Source organism: Misgurnus anguillicaudatus, chromosome 7, assembly GCF_027580225.2.
Source record: "Misgurnus anguillicaudatus chromosome 7, ASM2758022v2, whole genome shotgun sequence".
Taxonomy (NCBI): domain Eukaryota; kingdom Metazoa; phylum Chordata; class Actinopteri; order Cypriniformes; family Cobitidae; genus Misgurnus; species Misgurnus anguillicaudatus.
The window spans coordinates 27,013,048-27,040,551 of record NC_073343.2 but is presented as its reverse complement, the minus strand read 5'-3'; the positions used below and the strand labels follow the sequence as shown (position 1 = coordinate 27,040,551).

General features: G+C 37.6%; 1 protein-coding gene across 1 annotated transcript in view; it reads right to left on the bottom strand.

Moving 5' to 3' along the window:
- The window catches only part of ltk (leukocyte receptor tyrosine kinase), a 67,941-nt gene that overhangs the window by 21,822 nt on the left and 18,615 nt on the right, over positions 1–27,504 (bottom strand). The window contains exons 2-15 of the mRNA XM_055172008.2: positions 27,287–27,382; positions 22,368–22,517; positions 20,715–20,934; positions 18,846–18,985; positions 15,061–15,201; positions 14,131–14,280; positions 10,909–11,009; positions 9,265–9,425; positions 8,810–8,904; positions 6,984–7,103; positions 6,683–6,857; positions 1,319–1,469; positions 1,082–1,213; positions 683–839 (exon numbers count right to left, since the gene is read on the bottom strand). Of these exons, the coding sequence (XP_055027983.2) occupies positions 683–839; positions 1,082–1,213; positions 1,319–1,469; positions 6,683–6,857; positions 6,984–7,103; positions 8,810–8,904; positions 9,265–9,425; positions 10,909–11,009; positions 14,131–14,280; positions 15,061–15,201; positions 18,846–18,985; positions 20,715–20,934; positions 22,368–22,517; positions 27,287–27,382 (1,989 nt within the window). The remainder of the gene's footprint in view (positions 1–682; positions 840–1,081; positions 1,214–1,318; positions 1,470–6,682; positions 6,858–6,983; positions 7,104–8,809; positions 8,905–9,264; positions 9,426–10,908; positions 11,010–14,130; positions 14,281–15,060; positions 15,202–18,845; positions 18,986–20,714; positions 20,935–22,367; positions 22,518–27,286; positions 27,383–27,504) is intronic.

The following is a 27,504-nucleotide window of genomic DNA, read 5'->3' as shown; positions in this document are numbered from 1 at the left end:
TTGCGCATTGCAACCAACGGCTCAGGACGCATAGAGGAGCTACGTTTGCCGCCATCGGACAAACATGTCGTCGGAGACAACTTAATAAAAAAAGTTTATCCGTTAAGGGCTTCTGTAAACATGGCGGCACAAAATGGCGACTTCCATGGAAGGGGACCCTCAGTGTATGTAGATAAAAACATCTTATTCTAAGGTAATAAAAACATAACGGTTCATTATGAAAGGTCTTTATACACCCCTGATAATATAGTTTTGTATAATATTTTTCATTAATGTCAAGAGATCCTTCTAAAAATTACACACTGCACCTTTAAGCCATGGTCGTTTGGAGTTGGGGTTAGAATTGGGGTTTGGTTAGGATGTAATTTTTATTTAACAAAAAGTTCTAACCTTAAACCCAAGCGAAAATGTTAAAAAGATAGCAAAAAATTAGAAACCAATAAATAAAACAACAAAAAAGATACGTTATTTAAGTGAATGGAAAGGACTGGCGTATCATATGCACGCCAAAGTGGAATTTGGCGCATGTATTGCACGATTTTCACACTTTGTGCTATTTATACGCAACTCCGTGAGACTGGGATGGGTATGATAATATTACAATATAAAATAGTATTTAAGATCTATTAATATTTAAAAAATTTGTTAATAAATATAAGAGTGAAATGTGCTTAAAAAACACCTGCAGCTCCAGTTTTGCCATTGACACCTGCGGCTGCCATCTCAGTCTCATACTGCTCCAGAAACATCTGCTCCAGGCTGCTTTCAGGGTCCTCCAGGTAGGCCATTCCTCCCCCTCCTGCCGCAATCAGCAAAGGGACTGCTTCCCCGTTCTCCATCTGCCCCCAGACATCCCAAAAAAAGATTTAAATCGCAGTAAACATAAAACCTACTGTGATTCCAGACGGGCCCTCGCTTCCTTCAGCGTTCCAATTCGACTTTAAATGATTTCAACATATATCAAAAATGCCTGTCTAGACAGACGCTATCAGACTGTTGTCCACATGATTCCCTTAAGGGGACTTGCAAGAGTGTGATGAATGCGTTTATAGATGCAAGGAGAGAAAAAGTAAAACCTTACTCGATAAATGTAAGTAGCTCCCCCACCGCCACCACCACCCCCAGCCACATCCAAAGGTACACCGTCACTGTCCAAACTAACTTCGATAATAGAAGACTCGCCCAGGCAAATGTTTTGGGTAAGGTCGTTTCTCTGAAGAAAAACAAATATATTGGAGGACATAAAAAACATAAAAATGTGGATGCACTACTTTATTGTTCAGACTCATTTCCTGTTTTGAGAAATGTTATCACTCACCCCTGGACAGGCATCTTCCCCTTGGTGACCAATTAGGATGTAGAGTATTTCTCCTGCCTCCAGAGGGAAGATAGCTGAGATGATTACACCATGTGAGCGCTTGTTATGGTTCTTTGCTCCTTTGCCACCTGCGGCTCCATACGCTGAAATCCTGAAAAAATAAGGATGTTGAATTAACCATTATTAGTATGTGATTCATAAATCATTTATAGCAGTGGCCAAAAGTGATGTCCAACTTTGAACAATTGACATCTTTGCTCTTATATTTATTACAAGCTCTCATAAATCAGTGATAAGCAATAAGAGGCCCTTTAGTCATAAACATTAGGCATGTGAATGTAATACACTATTACTTTAATATACTAAATATGCATTTCCAAAATTCAAGATCAACACTCGGATGAGGTTAACACTAAGATCTTGTTGCATAGGAAATTTCTTAATTTGCATAAGATATAAAATTTCCTGTCTCAAGGGAAATAAAATAACTTTGTTATTAATACCAGCCCTGCCTAAGGCAAAATAGCAAAAGAACTGATTATATTAAATCATTTCACCTACGAATGAAGGACTGAATGGGTCTGATCAATTGTTTTCCAGTCTGGCATCATACAATCTTATAGTTTCATGGTATAGATTATTTATTACACGGCTTGTTGGAATGCTTGATTCTGATTGGCCAGCAAACCATTTTGTGCAAAATCATTTTGACAGGTACAGTTTAATATTACACATAAATATGTCTTTTAATAACATATATGACATTATACACCTAAAGGATTATTAGGAACACCATACTAATACTGTGTTTGACCCCCTTTCGCCTTCAGAACTTCCTTAATTCTACGTGGCATAGATTCAACAATGTGCTGAAAGCATTCTTTAGAAATGTTGGCCCATATTGATAGGATAGCATCTTGCAGTTGATGGAGATTTTTGGGATGCACATTCAGGGTACGAAGCTCTACCACATCCCAAAGATGCTCTATTGGGTTGAGATCTGGTGACTGGGGGGGCCATTTTAGTACAGTGAACTCATTGTCATGCTCAAGAAACCAATTTGAAATGATTCGAACTTTGTGACATGGTGACATTATTCTGCTGTAAGTAGCCATCAGAGGATGGGTACATGGTGGTCATAAAGGGATGGACATGGTCAGAAACAATTCTCAGGTAGGCTGTGGCATTTAAACGATGCCCAATTGGCACTAAGGGGCCTAAAGTGTGCCAAGAAAACATCCCCCACACCATTACACCACCACCAGCAGCCTGCACAGTGGTAACAAGGCATGATGGATCCATGTTCTCATTCTGTTTACGCCAAATTTTGACTCTACCATCTGAATGTCTTAACAGAAATTGAGACTCATCAGACTAAGCAACATTTTTCCAGTCTTCAATGGTCCAATTTTGGTGAGCTCGTGCAAATTGAAGCCACTTTTTCCTATTTGTAGTGGAGATGAGTGGTACCCGGTGGGATCTTCTGATGTTTTAGCCCATCTGCCTCAAGGTTGTGCGTGTTGTGGCTTCAAATATGCTTTGCTGCATACGTCGGTTGTAACGAGTGGTTATTTCAGTCAAAGTTGCTCTTCTATCAGCTTGAATCAGTCGGCTCATTCTCCTCTGACCTCTAGCATCAACAAGGCATTTTCGCCCACAGGACTGCGTGCGCATACTGGATGTTTTTCCCTTTTCACACGATTCTTTGTAAACCCTAGAAATGGTTGTGCGTGAAAATCCCAGTAACTGAGCAGATTGTGAAAAACTCAGACCGGCCCATCTGGCACCAACAACAATGCCATTGCTTAAATCACCTTTCTCTCCCATTCTTACATTTAGTTTGGAGTTCAGGAGATTGTCTTGATCAGGACCACACCCCTAAATGCATTGAAGCAACTGCCATATGATTGGTTGATTAGATAATTGCATTTATAAGAAATTGAACAGGTGTTCCTAATAATCCTTTAGGTAAGTATTAACAAATGATTAAACCAAATAATGTGTTGTGACATTTGAACGTCTTGTCTTATCGTAAAACCGAAAGTAAATGTATTTTCCTCATGGAAGGTCTGCATTTGTTAAAAATTGAAAAATTATATATTAAAAATCAATATTTAACTCGTTCCCCGTCACTGACGAGTATCTCGTCAATTAAGAAAAAAACATTTGCATAAAAAAGTGTTCCTGATGAATTTTTATGTTAATCTGCAATACCGCAATATCCACTAGATTGATAATCGCTCTGAATCTAATTTCTAACAAAGTTCCTTCACAAAAATTTTATTATTTCAGATTTTTGCTAATTTTTGTTTATTATTAATTGTATTATAATTGTATAATTAAAGAAAAATACCCATATTTAAGAGTTTATAAGCAGAGAAAAATATAGATAGGATGAAACGTTTTTCCCCCCGTTGTGTTTGTTTGTTTGTTTATTGTTTGTTTGAAAGCAGAGGGTCTGTTCTTTCATTTTATATATTTGTATGTTTATATATTTAAAGAAGAACATTTTCTGGAAGGCATTTTGTGAAACTTCTGTGAGAATCACAAAAAATTCTGGCGGACAACTTTTCAAAAAATGGCTGGCGAGGAATGAGTTAATGTTCCTTACTTTACCTATGAGATAGATAGCCGTGCAATAAGCAGGATAATGTACAGGCAGCTGGTTGTTATCGCGAAATAAGCCCCTTCAGTGTGATTCAAGACCTGGTCTTGATCAAACCGTCGTGGCTTATGTCTGCGATAACAACCAGAAATGGTTGGACTGCCAATAAATTATCCGTTACCTGACATACTGTATACTTACTTCTTGCATGCCCCCCTTTTAGATTTTTTCGTAGTTGATTTTAATGAGCTCCCATGACAAGCCTCTATAATCACTCTAAATCTGTTCAAAGGCATCACTACACAGGGGCCAGATTAAGCAAAGTACAAGAAGAGATTTATCTGTGCCTATACAGCCAGTGAGTCATCATGCATCCTGCTGCTTTACTGAGACAAGACAGTGAATAAAGCAAAGGAGGAAAAGTACAGTAAGAAAGAGTTACGAAAAACAAAGTCTTCTTTGTGTCAGGATCATGCCTCTCTTGTCCATGCTTTTTCTATCCTTATGTCAGGATCCTGACAGCCTAATGTGTTTTGTGAGGAGGCATGTGGTTTTTGCTTGTTTTCAACATGCCGTGTGCTCTCCTGTCTCGTGTCCTGACCCCACCCCCTTGTCTCCTCATTAATTATCTTGTCATTAATTCATTGCTGTCATCTGTCATAATTTATCCCCCATTTAATGCCCTTGTGTTTGCTGACCTGTGCTGGTTTGTTTTGTACCTTACCTGTGTATACTCTGTAAGTTAAATGATTTATTGTTAAGTAGTCAAGTTCCTGGTAAATTTAGTGTCAGTCCTGTCTAGTCTGTTTATTGTCATGTTTTTTTTTTTTTTTTTGTTATAATAAAAGTCCTTGTGTGTTCATCAGCTGGCTGTGTTTGGGTTCTGTCCACAAATCCTGGCAACTCTGTGCTCATATGCCAGCTAAACTCTAGACCCAGTTGATATTAAAGCATTAGTTCACCCAATTTTGTCATGGACAGCAATGCAACTACCACTTTCAAGGCTCAGAAAGACAGTAAAATTGTTAAAATGGTTCATGTGACGACACTGGTTCAATCTTCATTTTATGAAGTGACGAGAATGTGAGTGTGCAAAAAGCACTGTCCTGCATATATGTAAAGGTCAAATGAGGCATCTATGTATTTATGTCTATGGCTGATGCACGACGGTAGTTTAACACACGTATGTGCTGCTTTTGTAAATGCACTGTGGAGACTGACATTTTGGCACAAAATGTATTTTTGACACTTCATGAAATGAAGGTTGAACCACTAGTCACATGGACTATTTTAACTATGCCTTTTCTACCTTTCTAGACCTTGAAAGTTGTGAGTTACATTGCTGTCTATTAGGGGTCAGAAAGGTTTCGGATTTGAACAAAAAATATCTTCATTTGTGTTCTGAGGATCTAGATTTGTCCACACCCATGTTGATTAGAGTATTACTTGACAAGTGTTAAGTTAAGGTAAATTTAAAACAGATAAAAAGTGTGTTTCTTAAAGCAACACTAAAGAGCAAAGTGCTCTTTGCTCCCCCTGCAGGTTGGAAGCGGAATTGTCCATTACCACTGTAATAAATAATTTAGCCTACTGCAGCAAAGCTGGCTCTGATTGGATTATAGGTCTGCCGTAAAGCAAGTTTTTGTCGTTTTCACTCGAACTACAGGACCGCGACCCGACGATTGGAAACTTTTTTAGTGCGGTTTTGGCCGATAGGGGGCTGCAAAGCGAATGTGAAAGTGCCGTTCACCCTGTTTCGAGTGGATGAACGACTGAAACTTGTTTGGAAACATTATTTTAAGGTAAAAAAACTCTTTAGTGTTGCTTTAATTTTGCGAAAAGTACAACATTCTGTTTTTATTGGGAGTGGACACAATAAAAAATAGACACTTTAACTTTTTAAATGATGTATAAATCATATCTGTATGTCCAAAATCAGCAGAGTAATCTAAGTCTCTTTGCGCAGTAATAAAAAAATGAAGAGGTGGTGTCGTGAGATAAAGGGACTCTCCGCTTTTTATGAAAATATGTTCATTTTCCATCTCCCCTAGATTTAAACGTTTGATTTTTACTGTTTTTGAATCCATTCAGCTGATCTCAGAGTCTGGCGGTACCACTTTTAGCATAGCTTAGCATAATCCATTGAATTTGATTAGACCATTAGCATTGCGCTAAAAAATAGCTTGACTCTTCTGTAGTTACATCTTGTACTAAGCCCGACAGAAAAATAAAAGTTGCGATTTTCTAGGCGATATGGCTAGGAACTATACTCTCATTCTGGCATAATAATCAAGGATTTTGTTGTAACATGGTTGCAGCAGGCATAGTGATATTACGCAGTGCCCGAAAATAGTCCCCTTGGTTACTTTCAATAGCAGGGGACTATTTTGAGGCGCCGCGTAAATATCAGTACGCCTGATGTAGTCATGTTACAGCAGCAAAGTCCTTGATTATTACGCCAGAATGAGAGTATTTTTTAGTGCGATGCTAATGGTCTAATCAGATTCAATGGATTATGCTAAGCTATGCTAAAAGTGGTACCGCCAGACTCAGAGATCAGCTGAATGTATTCCAAAACAGTAGAAATGAAACGTTTAACTCTAGGGGAGCTGAAAAATGAGCCTATTCTCAAAACCAGTGGAGTGTCCTTTTAACATTACACATGCAGTAACACAGACCACATCAACGTCATCCACAGATAATTTTTGTGCTAGACCAGCAGGTTTAATGTTAATGAATGATTTAAATTTTTTTCTTACTTGTACATTTGGGTAGCTGGCACCCTCCACATCTGAACACCCCTGAGAGGGCTCTCCTTTCCCACCACCACGCTGATGTTGGTGTTGCGGTAAGCGCTGTCACACTGGGCTTGAGTCGGGCCTAGAGGTCCACTTGCTCCACAAGAGGTAAACAACCATGTCATTAGGGACACATCTGAAAAAAGACATTCATTTGTTAGTACCTTGGCACTTGGAGTTGGCCAGATGGTGATGGCATTGCTAAAAAAACTATTGGCTCTACTATGTTATCATACAGTGTCATCAAAGCAAAACACTATACCTGATGCAAAGGGCTCCGGTAAAGGGCTGTTGTCATCTAAATCACTGTTGGGGTCCAAATTATGGTCTTTGGTTAGCTGGACTCTTGAAGCCCTTTTTCCCAAAAGGTATTTGTTTAAATCTGCAAAAAAAAAAGAAGAGAAGAAGTGATGCATTGTGATGTTGTAGCCTATTTTAAACCAACTATATGAGGATACGATGGTACAGAGACAGAGAACAGTTAAGTGCTGATATCACAAGATATACAGAAGTGTTGCCCATAAGAGCGCAACAACTGAAGACCCCAGCGAGAGAGATTTTAAAGCTCACATAACACACACTGTTTCTGCTTATCTCATGTTAATCTTACCTATAGAGTAGTATTAAATCCTTCATATATCCAAAGAGTCTTTAGTTTGATCAGATTTATAAAAAACAGATCAGCTGTACCGATTCTTTAAAAAAAAAATCTGGCTCCTGGAGATGTACTGTGGGCGAGCGAGTCACGAGCAAGCAACACACACAATATTATCTCACTATCTCTGGATAACTTATGATTCACTACATGTTCGTGTCATATGCACTTGCGCGTCTATTTCCAACATAACACAGAAGTCTTACTTACCGCATGAAACTCATGACCCGGTTGGGACTTTTCAATGAAATCCAGCGCATCAAACACACACGCAAAACTCCGCTGCTACCCCGGATAATAAACTATATCCAATGTTTCCATAATGCTGGCTTTCTTCTCCTTACATCCAAAAACACACTTCTTCTTTCATGCCATTGTTGAGTTTTGAAATTAAACAAAGCTATCGCGTGAAGTAATGTTTGTAAGTTCTAGCGTCTCCCGCTGATTGATGGGTAGGTGGGCTTTTCTGGGGGAAGTGCCCATAAAAATAAGTGATACTTATAGAAACCCCTGAAACGTCAGCTGGGCCTGTAATCGAAAAAAACTTTCAGAAACTTTGGCACAGAAATACTCTGTAACCCGCCCAACTGCTTTTTAAACACTTTTGCCTACGTTTAGCATGAGAAAACCAACTCTTAAATCGTGTTAATAAGTCAGAATGCATGAAATACCATTGAACCACCCCTTTAAGTCAATAGCTCAGCAGATAACATGAGCAATTGGATGAAAAAAAAATGATAAATGTGGTGGAGAATAAAGGTGGTAAGTGAACAAAACACAATAAAGAATAGGAAATGTAATAGGGAAGTAATGTTAACAAGGACCATAAATCTCATCTTATAAATGTCGTGGGAGACTCGAATTTCAATTAACAGGCCCAACAATTCCTGTGGTCAACCGATGGGTGGAAAATTTTTGCTTCACATACTGTATACAAAAAATTTGATTGGATATTGTAAACAAAACCAATTGTTCTTGCTAAATATTTAACAGATTTGTAACATGCTCCTTAAACTGAGCTACACAGGCAGTATTTATCAAACTACATACAGTCTCCAATACAATTCAATATAAAGGAGCACCAGTCCCCATACACTCAAATGTGTACAGTATCCTCACTGCTTCGCCTGGGAAAATGACACTTTTTTAATGTGTTTTGGGGGTTTTTCAAATAGCAAAGCAATAAAAAAATCTCAAACATGAGTCTCAACATGAGAACCATCTCCCACTAGAAACTGAACATTATGTGCATTCATTACAACTTTTGAATCTTCCGTATGTCTGAACCTCATGTGTAAGCTTTATGCTTACGCTTAAAACTGTGCTATAGTCCATATGCTTGTAACAGACTGTAACAAATAGATTCAATCTGTGATTCAATGAATGAGTGCATGCACACTTATGTGTGCTTGTGAGTGAGGCAGAAAACGTACCCGTTTCAAAACATCCCGCACTTAATGAAATACCGTCTAGTGCAATGTCAGCCTTTGAGCCAGATGTCCATGAGGCCTGCACTTTAATATAAAACCTGTGGTAAACAAATGACATACAGTATATATCAAATTAGATTTGTTTATGTAAATGCATTAAATATTGGAGTAGGGCATATATACATCACATGGCCAAAAGTAGTCTTGCACCCATTTATAATAACCAGGTTTATCTGTTATTACACAGCTCATAGGAATGCTTGATTCGGATTGGCCAGTCCAAACACTTAACAGTCTGGCCTGCACAAAATCTAAATCTCAACCCCACAGAACAGAGGGAGGACCGGCACCTTATATTTGCTAATGGTTAATAATCATAATGGTGTTGATTGGGTGTACGCATTTGTTCATGTAGTGTTAAATTCTTCAATCCATGAACCCCAATCTATTCATCTTACCCATTTAAGATCTTTGTCAACTGCAGATTGACATCCTGCCAACTATCTTTCCATTTTCCAGATTTCTCCCACACAAGTGAAGGTGATGAGGTTTCATTTTCTACCACAGACACAACAACCGTTCCATTGAAGTCTCCATAGAGGTACAGGGAAAAGTGTAACTGCACAAAAAACATTAGTACAGGAACAGATGTCATACAAAAATGGAAAATAAAAACAGTCAGACTTATGGTGCATTGTGTAAGCTATTTGGTTTGGAATGGTTTAGCGCCACAATATTTGTCTGAACTTATAACTGCATATGCCCCAAGACGCAATCTTCGATCCTCTGTCTCTGGCTTTTTAATGGTTCCTTCAACGCGCTTACATTCTATGGGTGATCGGGCATTTTCTTCGTTTTCTCCCAGGCTCTGGAATACTCTTCCCATTGAGACTCGACAGGCCGACTCTCTAAGTACTTTTAAATCCACACTTAAAACTTCTTTTTTTAGGTTAGCTTATAAGTGATTTTATTCCCTTTGTATGCATCTTCTTTTATATGTTCTTAAATTTGATGTATGTGTATTTTATAATGTATTTTTTATGATTCTGTAAAGCGCTTTGAGATGCAAATTTAAAGGCGCTATATAAAATAAAGTTTATTATTATTATTATTTGTAAATGTGCTGTAAAGACAGCACCATTAAAGGAATAGTCTACTCATTTTCAATATTAAACTATGTTATTACCTTAACAAAGAAGAGTTGATACATCCCTCTATCATCTGTGTGCGTGCACGTAAGCGCTGGAGCGCGCTGCGACACTTCGATAGCATTTAGCTTAGCCCCATTCATAATTGACAATTCCCCAACAGTTCACTTAAGACATAACATATTATATCTGCGTGAATTCTTGTTAAACAGATATTATATTATTTTATTTTTATATTATTTTTAAAACTGTAATATCAGGGTATCAGGGTTAGGCACGCGCCAGGAAGATCGTTTTCCAGTCTTGTCGCTGTTAACTCATTCGCCACCAGCGTTTTTTGTGATTTTCACAAAAGTTTCACAAAATGCATTCCAGGAAAATTTTCTTCTAAAAATATATAAACATACAAATATATCAAATGAAAGAATATACCCTCTGCTTTCAAACAAACAATAAACAAACAAACAAAACAGGAAAAAAAACTTTTCATCTATATTTTTTTCTCTGCTTATAAACTCTTAAATATAGGTATTTGTCTTTAAAAATATTTTTTTTTAGTAAAAATCTAAACTTATTGCAGTTTTGTGAAGGAATTTGTTAGAGATCAGATTTAAAATGATTATCAAAACATGCACAGAGTTTATAATGAGTAAATAAAGTTTTGGCTTCATTTTTTTCATAAATTGGGTCAAATCTAGTGGATAATTGAGGTATTACAGATTAACATGAAAATTCTTCATGCACTTTTTTATATCCAATCAAAGCACAGTGGAAAACACAAGCCACACCCACTATTTTCCTTCACAGGGGCTTTAAAGGTTCTTTATGGAACCACAGTGCTATAAATGGTTCTTCAGGTATGGCATTGTGAAGCACCGTTATTTTTGAGAGTGCATGCTTTTTACTATTCACCATTAAGAGTTTTTACATAACTTTAACAACATAAACTTTTACCTGACATCCATGATTAGATATAGTTGAGGGAAAAGCAGGGCTTTGAAGCATCACATCACTTTCATCACCGTGACCTTTGACCTTGAGGAAAAGAAAATGCCCTGAGGCGAGAAAACATCAGTACTCCACAGAGCGCTCGGATATTGCACTGCTTACAAATGAAAAACGTAAGAGGGAATATTGAAAATCTTCAAAATGGGTTTTATAGCATTGCAACCCTCAGATACAACACAAACAATTCTTTAGAAAGGTACACAGTGTTTCACAAATAACAAATACCAGCTGTTTTCTTTTTAAAACAGACATTTAGGTTTTTTAAACCTGGAAGAGTTGAAATGCAATAAGTCATAACCCATAAACTGAACAATTTTGTTACAGATGTGAAATTTCGTTTTGCAATACATTATATCACAATGCTACATAATACCACTAAAGCCTTTAAATCAGCACAGACTTCTCTCAAGGATATCATATCTATCATGTTACAATCCCAGATGCCATTAGCACATCACAAAAGTACTTTCTCCATCGAATATTTTGGAATGTAGCATTAGGAAGAAAACTCTCCCTGGTCACATTCATAACTAAAATCACAGCTTTTCAATTTATGTGTCTTTAGAGAAATGCATACATGCGAATAGCTTTGTCTTGTGTAAACAAGGGTCTCCTACAGTCCCTGTTTGACCTTCATTTAATGAGACCACGCTTTGGCAAAAGCAACTAAAAGCACAAGAGGAGATCGTAGCATTTAACGTTACAAAACTGTTAGTTTCAGAGGAAAACTTGCTAACCACCTTGTGGTATAACTGCACCTCTCTAATTGGACTCTTTGCACAAAGCCAATTAAACTGATATGAGAAAACTTTTGACATGACTCATCCTGTAGTCTTATTTGGCGAATTCGACCGGTTTATCACCCACCCCTTATACAAGTAGAGATTTTGGACTATCGTCTCTATCGAGGTTACGCGCCCAAGTCACGTTGCTGTGTGCCTGTTCACGAAAACGTAACGTTTGTACACATATTTAAGCACGCAGTTTTGATTTTTAGACATTGAAACACAAACAACAGTGTTTAATGTGCGCCCTGTTTCTGTGTTGGAGGAGTGTGCAAGCCGCTCTTCCACTGCTCATTAAGCTCGTGAGCATTTTTTTGCTGCTTTATTGGCCTTAAATACCCATATGCGTCAAAAAGTATTCTCATAAACAAGACAATTTAAGTCTTAAGAGAAAGTTCCAAACTCGTAAGACCTCCGTTCATCTTCATAACACAGTTTAAGATATTTTATATTTAGTCCAAGAGCTTATTGACCCTTCATTAAAAAATCTACGTACAGTGTACTGTCCATGTAGCCTGGTCCAACCAGACTCTTGTACATTCATTGCAAAGGGCTACTTCCGTTAAGGAGGGTCCTCTGTTGAAGTTTAAAACTACACTGAAAAAAATGAGTCATTGAATTTAATCAATTTTTTTAAGGTAAGTGGTTGCAATCAATTTATTTAAGCTACATTTAAACAAATGTTTTATATTTTATTTTACTTTACTAATCTTTTTTGTTTAAATGTAGCTTAAATAAATTGATTGCAACCACTTACCTTAAAAAAATTGATTAAGTTCAATGAATCATTTTTTTTCAGTGTATTGGATCTGCCCAGAGTCACTCAGGATCTGCCATAGGCGATCGCTAACCTTTGGTCATGACGTATATCATGCGCCGAAACCGGACGGAAACAACAAGTCAAAATAATCAGAACAACAAAACTTAGCAAACCTGGTTCTTGCTCCGGCTTTAACTTCTGTATATTCGGCAGTTTTGCAACAACGGACCGAATAGCTTTTCTCACGTCTTTCTCCGCTGCCATTACTGAACTACAACTCAAACTGACGCATGACCTCAATGTCATCGTAGCCACCCCCCTCTGTTCGCTGATTGGACCTGCAGATTTTTGCAGGAGAAAACGAAACTCTACACAGCAGTCCCAGACGTAGTAGCGAAATGAAAATTAAGGGGAAGCACGTAGGAGGGTGGAGCCAGGCTACTGTCCATGTCCAAAAGGTAATAAAAACATCATCAAAGTAGTCCATGTGACATCAGTGGGTCAGTTAGAATGTGTTGAAGCATCGAAAATACATTTTGGTCCAAAAATAACAAAAATTACGACTTTATTCAGCATTGTTTTCTCTTCTGCGTCTGTTTTGAAGCGCATGCACGAGACTAAAGTCACGTGACTGCAGTGACGGGGATGACGTGTTATCCTCAGACATGTTTGCAAAGTTTTTTTTTCAAATTTACAGCGTGTGTTTCCCTTAGACGGTAAACGAAGCCCGGGTGCACAAAAAAAGCTGGGGCGCACCAGATAACACGTCAGCCGTGTCGTACGTCATCCGCATCACTGCAGTCACGTGACTTTAGTCTCGCGCATGCGCTTCACAACAGACGCGGTAGAGAATACAATGCTGAATAAAGTCGTAATTTTTGTAATTTTTGGACCAAAATGTATTTCCGATGCTTCAACACATTCTAACTGACCCACTGATGTCACATGGATTACTTTGATGATGTCTTTATTACCTTTCTGGACATGGACAGTATACTGTATGTAGATTTTCAATGAAGGATCAACAAGCTCTCGGACTAATTCTAAAACATCTTAAACTGTGTTTCAAAGATAAACAGAGGTCTTACGAGTTTGGAACGACATGAGGGTGAGTCATTAATGACATTATTTTCATTTTTCGGTGAACTATCCCTTTAACTCTTTCACCGCCAGCATTTTTCATGATTTTCACAAAAGTTGAATGCCTTCCAGAAAATGCTCCTTTTTAAATATATAAACATACAATATATGAAATAAAATAACAGACCCTCTTCTTTCAAACAAAAAAAATCAGTTTCATCCTACCTTTATGTGTTCTGTTTTAATCACCTCTCAAATATGTGTAGGTTTCATCAAAAACACCAAATTTTGAGCAAAAAGCTGAGATAATTCCATTTTAGTGAAGGACTTTTGATAGAGATCAGATGCAGAGCGATCTTTAAAACATACACGGACATACAGCTGTTTGCCCTAGGGCAATACTTCCGGTTTTTATAAGTTGCGGAATAGCTGGATAATAGCGGTATTGCAGATTGACGAGATAACTCGTCAATGGCGGGGAAAGAGTTAATGTTATATAATATTATATATAATATAATATTAATGAAGCTGTTTCACATTTACCTTTAGTGTTTTGAAGCATTGTGCCCAGTAGATCACTGCTTTCAGATAGCTGTTCTCCGCTAACTCGTTTCCATGTGGATTGGGAATTAGACACTGACCATCCACAAGTGCCAGACTCAAAAGAACAATATGAGCCAAAAGGTAAAGCATCTGCAAATACATCGTCAAAGTCCCACAAGGTTATTAGAGAAGCTACAATTAATCATTTACGACGTTAACCACAAATCTCAACTATTCTTTCATGTTGACATTACACCTTTAGTTTGTGTTTTTTGAACATTAAATGTGTTATTTCTTACTGCAGTTTTGCAGAGATTTAAGTTTGACCAAAACAAAATCTACTATAACATGTATAGACAACCAAGACAACACAATTTATGATCGTGTTCGAGTATCAGCATATTCCAATATCATCTGTGTCCAACAATAATATAGTTATGGTGACATGGGACAGGAATTGATGTGGATTAATTTCCAGATGTTATTCGCAGGATCACAATCCACACCATACAGACATCCAACAGATGTTGTTTAATTTCTCGGTGGAAATACCAATTTCTCCTTTGTAAGTGTGTGATGCACTGTAAGGTTTTATACATAATTTAACTAAAGCACAAATAATTGTAGGGTGTATAGTGCATTTAGTTAGTAAAATTAAAGAAAGAAACCACCTTATATTTTCCTTGAATACACTGTTAGATGGAATGGACAAAATATGTACCCCAGCTATCACGACAGGTATGTAAATGGACATCAAACAACTTTGCCCTGACAAGCCAGATATAAAAATTGATGATGAAGTAAATGAAGACGATGAGGGTATCTCAGGAGTCAAACATTGGATTCAATGCCTTCCTGCCTTGGAATGCTGCCTCCGAACTACACATTTTCAAAGCTCATTAAATATTAAAACTCTCTCATTTTACTTACTGCATATTAATCCCTCATCCTCCCCAAGTGGGCAGTCAATATGAAAATCACACACTCTTTGTTGCTCAATGCAGCTTCCGCTATTGCAGTGAAAAGATGAAGGATTCTCACAGTCTAGATTCAACTGCAAATCATCATCACCTGCGATAAACACAGAATAGCATAAAAATGTAGTTAAAAAATATATATATATGGTGGAAGAATAATATTCAAACCAAATTTACAGTCTTCAACAGTCATATTTGCAACACCTCCAGGCAGCTATTAGGGTCAAAGAAGACCAAATCTATTTGAATAGGAAAGACTGATATTTGCTATGGGCATAATACAACACAAACATTTTTACAACCAACAATTCAAAATGACATCAACTACATTACAAATGTTGTTTCTTAACTCTTTCCCCGCCAGTGTTTTTTTTTTGCCAGTCAGTGCCAGCATCTTTTTACAATTGTCACAAAAGTTTAAGGCCTTCCAGAAAAATGTCTTCTATAAAAAATATATTAAATTAAAGAATAGACCCCTCTTCTTAAAAAAAAGTTTCATACTACCATTTGTTCTCTTTTTATCACTTATATGTGTGGGTTTCTTAAAAAAAACAATTTTGAACAAAAAGCCGAGATAATCGAATTTTTGTAAAGGACTTTTTTAGAGATGAGATTCAGAGCGATGATCAAAACATACACAGAGTTTTTACCGTTTTTGGATCAGTGGATACTTTAGTGTTTTGTAAGTTGGGTAAGAACGCCACCTAGTAGATAACAGCAGAAATATGGATTGCCTTAAAGGATAATTCCGGTATTTAACACTTTAAGTCTCATTTCTGGTTTGTTTTGGATGAACTACAGTGATGGACACTGAAATTTTGACAAAAGGTTGTGTCTTGACTTTTTGACTCGTTTAGAAGCGTCTCTTGACTGCTTCAGAATGGAAGTCAATGACCATGCACAAACACGCCATCAAAACAACACTCAACGTTCATCCCCAAAACTGCACTACTCACCGAGTGGCCCGCGGCGCTCGTTGATGACTCAAAACAAGTTGTGTAGCGAAATACAGTTTCTGTCGTGTTTTATTTTGCATTTTGTAACATTCCATTGACTTCTCTTGAAAGACTCATTGCTCGCTGATATATCCCTCCACCACCGGGAAACGGAAAAGGGTCTGTTTACATGTGGTTGTAGTTTTTTCGCTCAGTTTCTCTCAGAATAAAATTTTCCCATATTTGATGGCTCAGTGACCAGCCTTAGGTTTGAAGTTGAGCTCGATTATGACTGTCTATACCATAGACAGTAAAAGAAATGGACACAGCGACCCCATTGGATTCAACGGAGACAAGTATAGTCAATTAGAAGCACGCACTTCCTGGGTGTCGAGCGTACTGCGCAGACTCAAACTGAGCTTAATGACGTAGATGTCACGTTAGCAACCTGTCTGACAACTGTAAGTCTTCTACAAGAAATCTGAATCTCCTACTGAATCTTGCAGAGACGGCGAGCGTGAACAGGAGCACATTTTGGTTAGTATTCTGATTAATAATCTCCCTTGACCTTGACTTAATGCCTTCACGTCCACCCGATTGCCTCATAGTCAGTAAAATATTGGCTGTGAGCTTCTCTCCCAGTCCATACGGTAATTTCTCTACTGTGCGAAAAGTCGCAGGTTATGACGCAATCGTTAGCCTATTTTTACAAAAACTGCTTCTACTGGGCCATAACGTAAGATACATGGTAATGGAGCCTTTTATACGTTTCGTGTTTCTTTAGAAATAATTAATGGACAAATGGAGTCTTTAAACGCCTCAGATGTAAAGTTATTCGCTGTCAAAGTGACGCCAAAATGAATGGGAGTCAATGGGATGCTAACAGCAGATGGGTGTTCGCTAAGCAATGGCGGCGTCCAGGGAAGCTTCAATAAAATATGAAACCCTGCCCCCCTGGTCTATACGCTAGACACCGAGCGTACTTGTATGGCAAAGTGGTTGTCGCAATCAAGTGGTCGGGAGTGTGCTAATGCTTCAGACTCAAATATAGAGCGGAAGTATATATGCGGTTGAGAGGTATCAGAAAAAATAGTTCCACTATAGCAAATAACACGGATTGAGATCATACATTGCGCCAATATATTTGTCCTTAATCATCAACGAACACCACGAACCACTCGGTGAGTAGTACAGTTTTGAAAATGAACGTTAAGTGTTGTTTTAATGACATGCCTGTGCATGGTCATTGACCTCCACTCTGAAGCAGTCAAGAGACGCCTCCAAACGAGTCAAAAAGTCAAGACACGACCCACTGTCAAAACCTCAGTGTCCATCACTGTAGTCCATCCAAAACAAACCAGAAATAAGACTAAAAGTGTTAAATACCGGAATTATCCTTTAAAAACTCGGCATTGGCAGGAAAGCGTTTTCTCTGGCAGGGAAAGAAATAACCTCAAATCGCCTTAAAAAACATTTATGGGATGTTCAAGCTTATGAGTTTGGCATGTGATTGACCCTCAGTTGATGATTGACTCTTTTACTGGGACTTATTAAGTATTGCACTTTTCCCCATTCACCGAAACAGATCTTTGGCATTTTATTAAAGGTATAGCGAAAGATTTTCTTTTCCCGGGCGGTTCATCTAAACCAGTGGTTCCCAAACTTTTTCAGCGTGCGGCCCCCCCTGTAAATGGTGCATTCCTTCACGGCCTCCCAAAGAAAATTTGTGACAAAAAACTGTTCTAAAACTCAACATTTTAATAAAAAAAAAACATTAAATTATACAAAAGTGCTTTTGGTTAGTAGCCTTATTTTCTTAGGTTTAACTACGAAGATTAAATTAATGTATTTCATAAAATGTCATAAAACTGGGGCCCCCCTGGCACCATCTTGCGGCCCCCAGTTTGAAAACCACTGATCTAGACTATTGGTCATCCCAGTTGTCAATCATTCTGATGATATGTTGATGTAAGGCCTTTGGACGTGCCGTCACTAGGTTCACTTTCTGCACTTTCAGTTGTATATGTGTGGTTTGCTACGGTTTCAGCCATTCATTGAAGCTCGCATTCTCACCGTGTTTTTTCAAAATGTCTGAGTGTTTTTGGGAGACTATTTCAATAATTCAGGTAGGGCTTCCCACACAAAGTTTCTACTCGACAGGTAAAGTTTGGCATGCTTTTTTTGAAGAAATCCATTTAAAATCACTGCTAGTAAAAGTTGATGTAAGCTATGATTAGCGATGCTAGCCCTGGCACAAGTCACGAACCGCACAGACACTGTAAACATGCCGACAGCAACTTGTAAACAGAGCCAGGAAAGAACTAGGATCCTGCATGCTCTCTCTCTCTCTCTCTCGTGCACGCATTTAATAGGCGTTTCCTCTCGGGAGGAGGTAGAGTGTTGCACATATGCATTTTTTTTAAAAGTGGAGGTTCTTTTAAATAATCCAGGAAAATCTTCCGCTATACCTTTAATATCTATACTCTTTGACCAAACATAATGGTTTGCATAACAATGGTATGCATAACATAAGGTGGCAAAGGGGCTCAGTGGGTAGCACTGTTGCCTCACAGTAAGGCGGTTCCTGGTTCGAACCAAGGCTAGGTCAGGTGGCCCCTGTGTCAACGTGAGTTTACTCTCGGTACTCTGTTTTCCTCCCACAGGCCAAAAACATGCATATTAAGTGAATTGCGAATGCCAAATTGCATGAATACAGCTGAGAACAAATTAAAAATAAATAAACAAACATAACATTGAAATGTCTCTGACAACACACGTTAATTTAAGGAAAGATAATACGCACCAATCACACAGTCCAGCAGTTCCAGCGAATCAATCGCAAGAAAACCGACCTCATGACTTCTACAGGAAGAGTACTGCACCGTCACCCGGAAAGGTTCATCTGACTGACCAATCAGAGCCTCCAGCACATCCCACTGTGCCCTTGAACGCAATGATAAGTATTATATATCATTACACTATGAATGATCATTGGTGGTCATCTTCAACTTTATATTTTACAGAAATGAGTAAAAACAATTATTGTTCCTTTTTTCCATGGAATATGAGTAGTAAAAATGTTGAAGAGTGATATTCCTGTATCGCAATTGGTAGAGCATTGCATTGGTTTCACATACTGATGAAATGTATACTTCTAATGCACACAAAATGCATAAATGTAATGTACATGAAGAATGTAGTGTCACCCAGACTCCAGTATCCTATTCAAGGTCACAACTAGATAGAGTTTGAGGTTAGCTAAATGACCTTTAGCTTTATTAGATAGGCCTATATAGAAGCTTGGTAGAGTGGAAAGAGCTAATGCAAGCTCAACTAAAGTCTGAGTTTGGCTTAAAAATGACATTATAAATGTATGAGTGATTTGTATAATACACCGCACTCCATGGCGTAACCGATTTATTAGGCCAAGAGCCATGCGGCCGAATCCAGAGAGTAAAAGTGTATTAGCTTCATCATGATTCTGCTGGTCCGTTCCAAATTACATTGCATCACAATCTATTTCAAGCTCTCTGTCAGAACCAATTACGCCAAAAGGAGTATCAGGATCTACTTTTAGAAACAAAATGCTTTCATCCATCTTGTCTCGTGATGTGCCCAGCATAAGAAAATCGATACCAATGACATCTCCATAACAAAAGTCTTTTGGTTGCTCTTCTGCGTGTAAGTAAAGCATCATTTACAGAAGCGTCTCTGCAATACGCCAATCTGACGTGTCAACCAGATTTGTTGCAATGTCGCCAATCTACGGCAATACTGGTGTTTTTTTGATATGAATAAGTATAAAACATTTTCACTTGTCCATTAAGGAGTATAGTTTGCTGCTGTCTTAACAAAGATTTAGTCTTATGGCATTATTCCACTGCGTGGTATGCTTGGCACGACTCGCTTTACTTTGGCTTGGTTTGCTGTTTTAGTACCACTTCAAGGTGGGTGGGATTATAGGTTTATCATTATAGTTGCGTTGCCTCTACTGCCGTGACATTATCGCAAATGCGATACAAACAGTTGCATAATGACTGCATCTAGGACCCCCTTGAAAAAGAGGTGTTGCATCTTAAGGGGCTATCTTTGTATAATAAATAAATCAATAAGGCGCAAAAGGGAAAGCTAATCTTGCCTTTAGCAATGACGCTGTTAGGGACAATTCTCTCTGACAAGTCAGTAATCTGCAGTATTTATACAGGTATGTCACATTTTTGTATTGTTATGGGGCATACACCAAACGCGAGTTCACCGATTTGCGCGAGTAAATTACATACAAATTCAATGTAAAGACGCAATCAGACGCGTCCTCGCGTGGGGCGATGCGAATGATGCAAATTGGGCGGCGCGATTGCCGCGAAAACTATAAAAACTAAAATATTCAACTCAAGCGACAAAAAGTTAAATCACGCGAGTAATCTAGAGTGAGCAACGCAATGCTACGCGTTTGGTGTGTACATAGCATTACATATCTTGCTTGGAACCCAACCAAGGTGGTACCAAAAAAGTACCTGGTACAACAGTAGGTAGGCTACTGTACAAATTGGAAACCCCCCAAAAGTGAGCTGTACCAGATCGTATTAGGTAGTGTAAAAACGTGAAGATTTTACAAGTTTGAGGCAAATCACAATTTACAGTTAAATTTTTGAAAATTAGACAATGTGCCCACCTGCCACTTCCTTGTTCCTTGAGCGTAACAGCTACCGGTGTTATGTCAGAAGAGTCGGCATGTTTCACGAAAACTGAGAGATTTCCTCTGTGTGGTTCTGGTTGATAGCGAGCGAGTCGAAGGCGACACGTTGGCCCACTGGTTTGCACTACAGGACTGGTGATGTGGAAAATACATCTACCAACATGGGTTGAGCTGGGCTTTAGTAACAGATAATGACCTGTTTCAAAAAAGAAATCTCTGAAACATAATATAACTGATGATGATTATATACTAACATTTGAACAAATGTATTACCACCATAACAATGTAAGTAAAAAGTCGTTAGGATTTTCTGAAAATCGCCTTCAATGTTGTCCAAATTAAGTCCTTAGCAACACATATTACTAATGATAGATAAATGTTTGATATATTTATGGTAGGAAATGTACAAAAAATCTTCATGGAACATGATCTTTACTTAATATCTTAATGATTTTTGGCATTAAAAAAAAATATTTTGACACACAAAACGTATTGTTGGCTATTGCTACAAATTAAGGGTTTGATTCCAAAATGCAATAAACAGCATTTTAAAAAAATATATATAGTTTGTAATCTGGTCAGTATTAAAAAGTAAAATTCTTAATTTTACACAAAATCCAATATCCGTCCTGTTATTCTGTCATCTTTTTCCCCAAACCACGATAAACTTCTCTGCAGAATGCAATAAATCCACTCAACAAATTGCAGCGCACCATTCCACGCATTGTAAACAACAATGGTGGCGGGTTGAATAGACACGTAATCCTAGTTTTCCTCATCTACCTTGTACTTCGTGATCACCAAAAACATAACATAACAAAATAATACTTTTGATGGCATTGATAATCCTGCGTTGGTTTTCTGTGGCGAGGAAGAAACGTAAGCCATCAAAATCTAAAGATTTACGTGAGAAGCACTCAAGTGGAGGAAAAATTTGCGTTGTTGCTTGTTCTCACACGACAGAATCAAGCTTCTGTCATGCCAACACATTGACCCCAGGGGATCTTATGAAAAACTTTCCATTATTTTACTCGAAGTCAATGAAAATCGAGAGCTGATCGCTGTCAAAAAAGTTCAGCGACGACGTCCCAAGGATGACAGCGTTAATGACAGTGTTCTTATTATGACAAAGTAAGTGTTTTGATTAATGCCGTGGTGTTTATTTTTTTAATCAGTGTATACCACTAGTCAACTAAATGAATATAACATGACACGAATGCACATTTATATATTGATTCAATAGATTTATTGCATTTTGCGAAAAAAATAATCCGTTTTTATAATAAATCTTTGAAAACAAATTATGGATTTGAATTTGTTATGTTATTATAACCTAAAGATGCTATGTGAAAGTTTGTAACAGAAAAAAGTGGTTTTCATCTTGTCAATTTCTTGGTATAGAAAACACGTTTTTACCGAAATTAGTAAAAATGGATTTATTGCGCTTTGGAACCAAACTCTTCAAATATACCCGTGCAACTCATGAGTGGTTTTGTGGTCCAGCGGTCACACATATAAGATTTCTTATATCACTAATTATGTTATCTGCTACTGAATGAAATGTGTGTTACAGCAAAAAAAAAAAACAAGGAAAAAGTAAATGTATCAAAGAAAAGTTATTATTTCTACCTTCAGAATTTCCAGTGGAATAATCTTTGACTGGTTGAACACCCCATCTATTGGCTCTGTGTTGTTGTGGTGATGTGACAAACCAGTCCTCTCCGGTGCTGTGATTGGATAAGGTCCAAGAACATGAAGATTCAAAATCACAGTAGAAAACTGTAGATAGATAAAGTAACATTATATGAGAGGGAATGTGTTAAATATGTGACAATGCCTGTTATAAATCAGTTATAATATCACATATTTTAGCAAACACGCAAAATAAGCATTACTTGGAGAAAAATAAATGCATTGAATCAAAATGTGGAAAGACCGAAATATTTTAGCTTTACTGTTACAGTAATGTTAGACTCCCTATATTAAACAATTTAAAAAAATTGTTGAAACTGATTTTTTTTAATCAATTTTTATTCTGTGATTTATTAATTATTTATGCTGTGATAAGATAGTAAAAACTGAAAATATACAAACACGGTAAACATAATTAAAAAGAAATTAAAAGAAAATTCTGTTTTAATGGGAAATGCATAAGCACATAAACATTTCAAATGTTTATAATATTTGAGATTATTTTGTTTATTTTGTAATCTTGATTTTGATGTATTGTTTCTAAACAATGTGTTTAACAGTAGGTGTTCAAAAACAAGCCAGTATTTCTTGAGTAATACATGTGAAGAAAAGAAATGGCTTAAAACTGACCTTTCAAATGATCTGTCAACAATTATATTTAACAAATGGGTGTAAAAGAGACCTTGTTTGTAAACAGAATCTGGAAAGAATTGGGTTCCTGGAAAGAAAATGTAATTAAACCATGATTTTCTCCTTCTCCACCATCTGCCTTTTCCTCTAATGATTTCAAAAATGCAAAACATTAAAATGAACAAATAATCAATAAAAGGGTATGTCAGTTTGGACAGAAGAGAGAAATCCTAAGGGCTTTCTGTTTGTAATCAGACACTTCAGTAGAAAGACACAAAGCAAGTTGTCTTTGGAATTATTAAGCTATTGATCAAGAGAGACCGCAAAACAGGGAAACCACAAAACCCCTCCGGGATTTAGCACACATTTGAAGTGGAAAAGTTTCTTCTTGGTTCAATGTGGTAACTCAAATAAAAAGGAAAGAGATGTAGGAGAAAAAAACAACCAGCCTGACAAAAAAACCTGAATGATTTATTCACAAATCAGATCCTTTTTGGGGGCACTCATTGATCTAGTCATGGTTATTAGCGAAAAATTACATAAATTTGGTTGTTTCTCAAGCAGAGAGCACAAATATAAAGCACATGAGTAATGTAAACCATTTCATGCTTTTTATTATTTTGGATTTATACTGCTCCTGTCTTTGTAAAATATGAAATATAAAAAAATGTAATATTTAAAAAAATGGTCATATGGGTTTGGAATAAAACAACAGTGAGTAAATACGTTTTATTTTAGGCTGAACTGCACCATTAAAGCCACAATTCGTACCAAAACAATGAGGTTAATGAGACTGAATCCAAAATCACCTAGTTTCATACTATATATATTAGGTGAAATATTAGTATGCAAGGTGAGTAGTCGTATCCAAATTTAGAGTATTCAAAACACACAAAGTACCCAGATGACCTAAAACTTCCACCTAGATTTTTAACTCATTCCCCGCCAGCCTTTAAAAAAAGTTGTCCGCCAAATATATTTCATATATTTGTAAACATACAAATATATCAAATGTAAAAACAGACCCTTTCCTTTAAACAAACAAATAAGTAAACAAACAAACAAAACAGAAAACAAATGTTTCATCCTATCTTCATTTGCTCTCTTTTTATAACCTCTCAAATATAGGAAGGTTTCTTAAAAAATGCAAAATTTTGAGCAAATAGATGAAATAATTGCATTTTTGTAATGGACTTTTGTTAGACATCAGATTCAGAACGATGATCAAAACATACACAGAGTTTTCAGTGTTGTTGAATTCCCTGATGCTTCAGTTTTTCATAAATTGGGTAAGAGTAATAATAGTGGAATTGCAGTTTACCATAAAAACTCATCAGGAAAGCGTCATTGGCATGGAAACGTTTGGTCTTAATCAACGAGATAACTCATCAATGGCGGGAGAAGAGTTAAGTGTGCATTCGATGGACACTTTCCTATAGTAGGCAGGGATTCCTTGGGTGCCCGGGGCTCGAGAACGGAAAAATGGAAGATATGCTCAATTAATTTTAATCAAAAGATGCTTTTTAAAGTCGGAGCCGATGGTTTAGTGGGCAGTGTTCTGACATATAGCGCAGACACACTTTCGGCGACCCAAGTTCGAATCTTGACTCGAGGTCATTTGCCTTTCCCGTACCCCTCTCTTCACCCTGTACTTTCCTGTCCTCTGCTCAGGGTTTCCCAAAGCACTTTGCAGTTCGGGCGCCCGCCTAAGCTGGGAAACTCTACCGCCTTAACTAGGTCGTCCAAAAAAACCACAAAAGGCCGTCAAGTGCATCTCGGGGAACACTTCGAGAGGGCGTGCGCGCCACACAGCCGAAATGAGAGAAAGACTTGGTCCGTCACTGTCTGGAGGATAGCCAGTTGATAAAACGCGTGTCCGTGAGAACTGTAAGTGGACTTATGTTTTGGGTTTATTTAAGCCTGTTATTGTAATAGTCTATAGTTCTTGCAAATTTAAAGTAAGTTAGCTGGTGATTTTGTTGTTTGAGCAACCTGCTAGCTAGGTTGCTCGTGCCTGTTGATTAGATATAATTGTTTAGCGCTCTTGCTCACGTTATTTATCAGTTTGAGTTTATTAAGCCTTTACTTTCACTTCATCACGCAGCTATTCCCTTTAGAGGTATCTGTTAAAACATTTAATTCATTAATAATCTAGTATGTGTTCATTTTCTGTCATAGTATCTTCATCTTATCTTATTTGAGTGTTTTAAATAAAAATACTTTCATCATGACGCGTACACCCCTGCCCCTTTGATTGCCACACCCCCAGCCCCGCCCACTCACCCAACTCTACCACCTTAAAGGAACAGTATGTAAGAAATTGATATCTATATAATCATAAAATGGCCCTGATATGTCACTAGACATTAAGAAATCATTTTCATTTCAAATACTTATATCACTGACAACAGTGGTATGGCCAGGATATTGCCATTTAAAAAGTAGAGTTGCAGCCCTCAACTGATGTTTATGTTGTCATTTTGTGTATTGGAGTATAGTGTATAGTTGTGTGATTGCAGTACCAGTTTTAGCCACAAGTTTTGTGATTGCAATACCAGTTTTGGCCACAATCCTACATACAGTTCCTTTAACTAACACATTTTCTGCGGGAAACCCTGCTGCTTATCTATCAAAAATGGCCCAAAAATTTGGGAGCCTCTCTAATTGGTGGATTGGTGGAGTTGTTGTATCTGTTTTAATGAATAAGCTGAATAAGTGGCGCTTCACATTTCGCACCTAAAAACGCGGAAAAACGCGGTCGCACCACTTTCCTCCTTCTTTACAAAGCACTTGGGCGCTCCCATAACGTCCTCCAGTGCTAGGCAGCCTAATGCTGCGTTCAGACCAGCCGTGGTAGATGCGTCATGCGCGAGTGATTTCAATGTAAAGTCAATGTAAAGACGCGTTCACGTGCGTCTGGAGGTCTCGAGGCGTGAAGGAGATGTTTGCACGAATGGTGCGAATTGAGCATTGCCGTGGCAAATGCGCGAGTTCAGAAATTTGAACTTTGGCAGAAAAATGTGTTGCGTTAACCAATCAGGAGCTTGCTCTAGTAGTGACGTGAAGCAGAGTCGTACAAGCCCCTCCCATGACACAAATTTCCGTGTGAATGTCTCAATGACTAGAATTTCACATGCGGCTTTCACATGCGAATGAAGCGAGTAAACTCAAAATGCTCAAGCAGCAAACTAGACGCGGTACACTGTAAAAAAAAATCTGTAGAAATTGCAGCTGGGTTGCCGGTAATTTACCGTACATTTAAATTAATGTTATTTACTGGCAACATTTTGTTCAAAGTTAAATGAACATTTAACATTTACAAGTCTTTGTCTTTACAAAGTAAAACTAAAAAACAGCATCAAGCAAAACATTTTGGGAAACAAAATCTGAAGCAAAAAACAGAAAAAGGTTGATGATGATTTCTGGTTCCCAGAATGCTTTGCATGAGGCTGTTATTGTATAGTTTTATTCTGTAAAGATAAAGACTTGTTAATATTAAAAAAAAATTAACTTTGAACAAACTCTTGCCAGTAAATAACATCAATTTAAATCTACGGTAAATTACCGGCAACCCAGCTGCAATACCATTGTAATTTCTACTGAATTTTTTTACAGTGAAGATGTGAATTTGATGCCTCAAACGCGGCTGGTGTGAACCCACGGTAAGTGTTGCATGCCGTTATGCCGAGCATCCACCGGCAGAAAAAGAAATCGATGCCTATGCCATGAGGCGCAAGCAGTGGAGACACCAAATAATTTTTTTTTATAAAATGCAAATACCTGAAATCTATGAACCGACTGGCTCTTTAAGTGATTTAGGTACCAAGAAAAGTATTCCTTGTACTCGCAAAACAACACACGTAAATATATATATGCATGTAAATCACGGCCATAGTTTTTGTACTACGTCAAAGGACATATAGGTCACACAGCAATAAAAACATGCAGAATGTCCAAAATGTCTTCATACTGTACTGCAACCACACATACTATACAGAACGTACTGTGTTAACGAAACGACATCATCTAATTCAGAACATATTGTCACAGTACACGATTTTGGACACAGCTACAGTCTTTCATATTCTTAATTAGTAGGAGTAACTTCATAAGAAAAGTAAATGTCAACAGTACAGACTGGTTGTCTCCTCGTGACTGTATCGTGGCAGTTCATCACATCCTAATGAGAATCAGTTGAGGTAATAAACTAATGCTCAGTGTCTTACGTTCACTCTCTTCTTTTGAACTCGAGTAAGGAGGGTCTGGATGTGCTGGTGGATGTTCCAACATTCGTTCCAACAGAGCACAACTGCTGCTGATCACTGTAAAAAAAGCAAGAACACGTTGCATCAGTACAAAGGTCAGGCATGCTGTCAAAAACAGTAAAGCAAGTCCTTGTTCTCAAGTGAAAGGGTTTAATAAATAATAAGACCATCAATTTGAA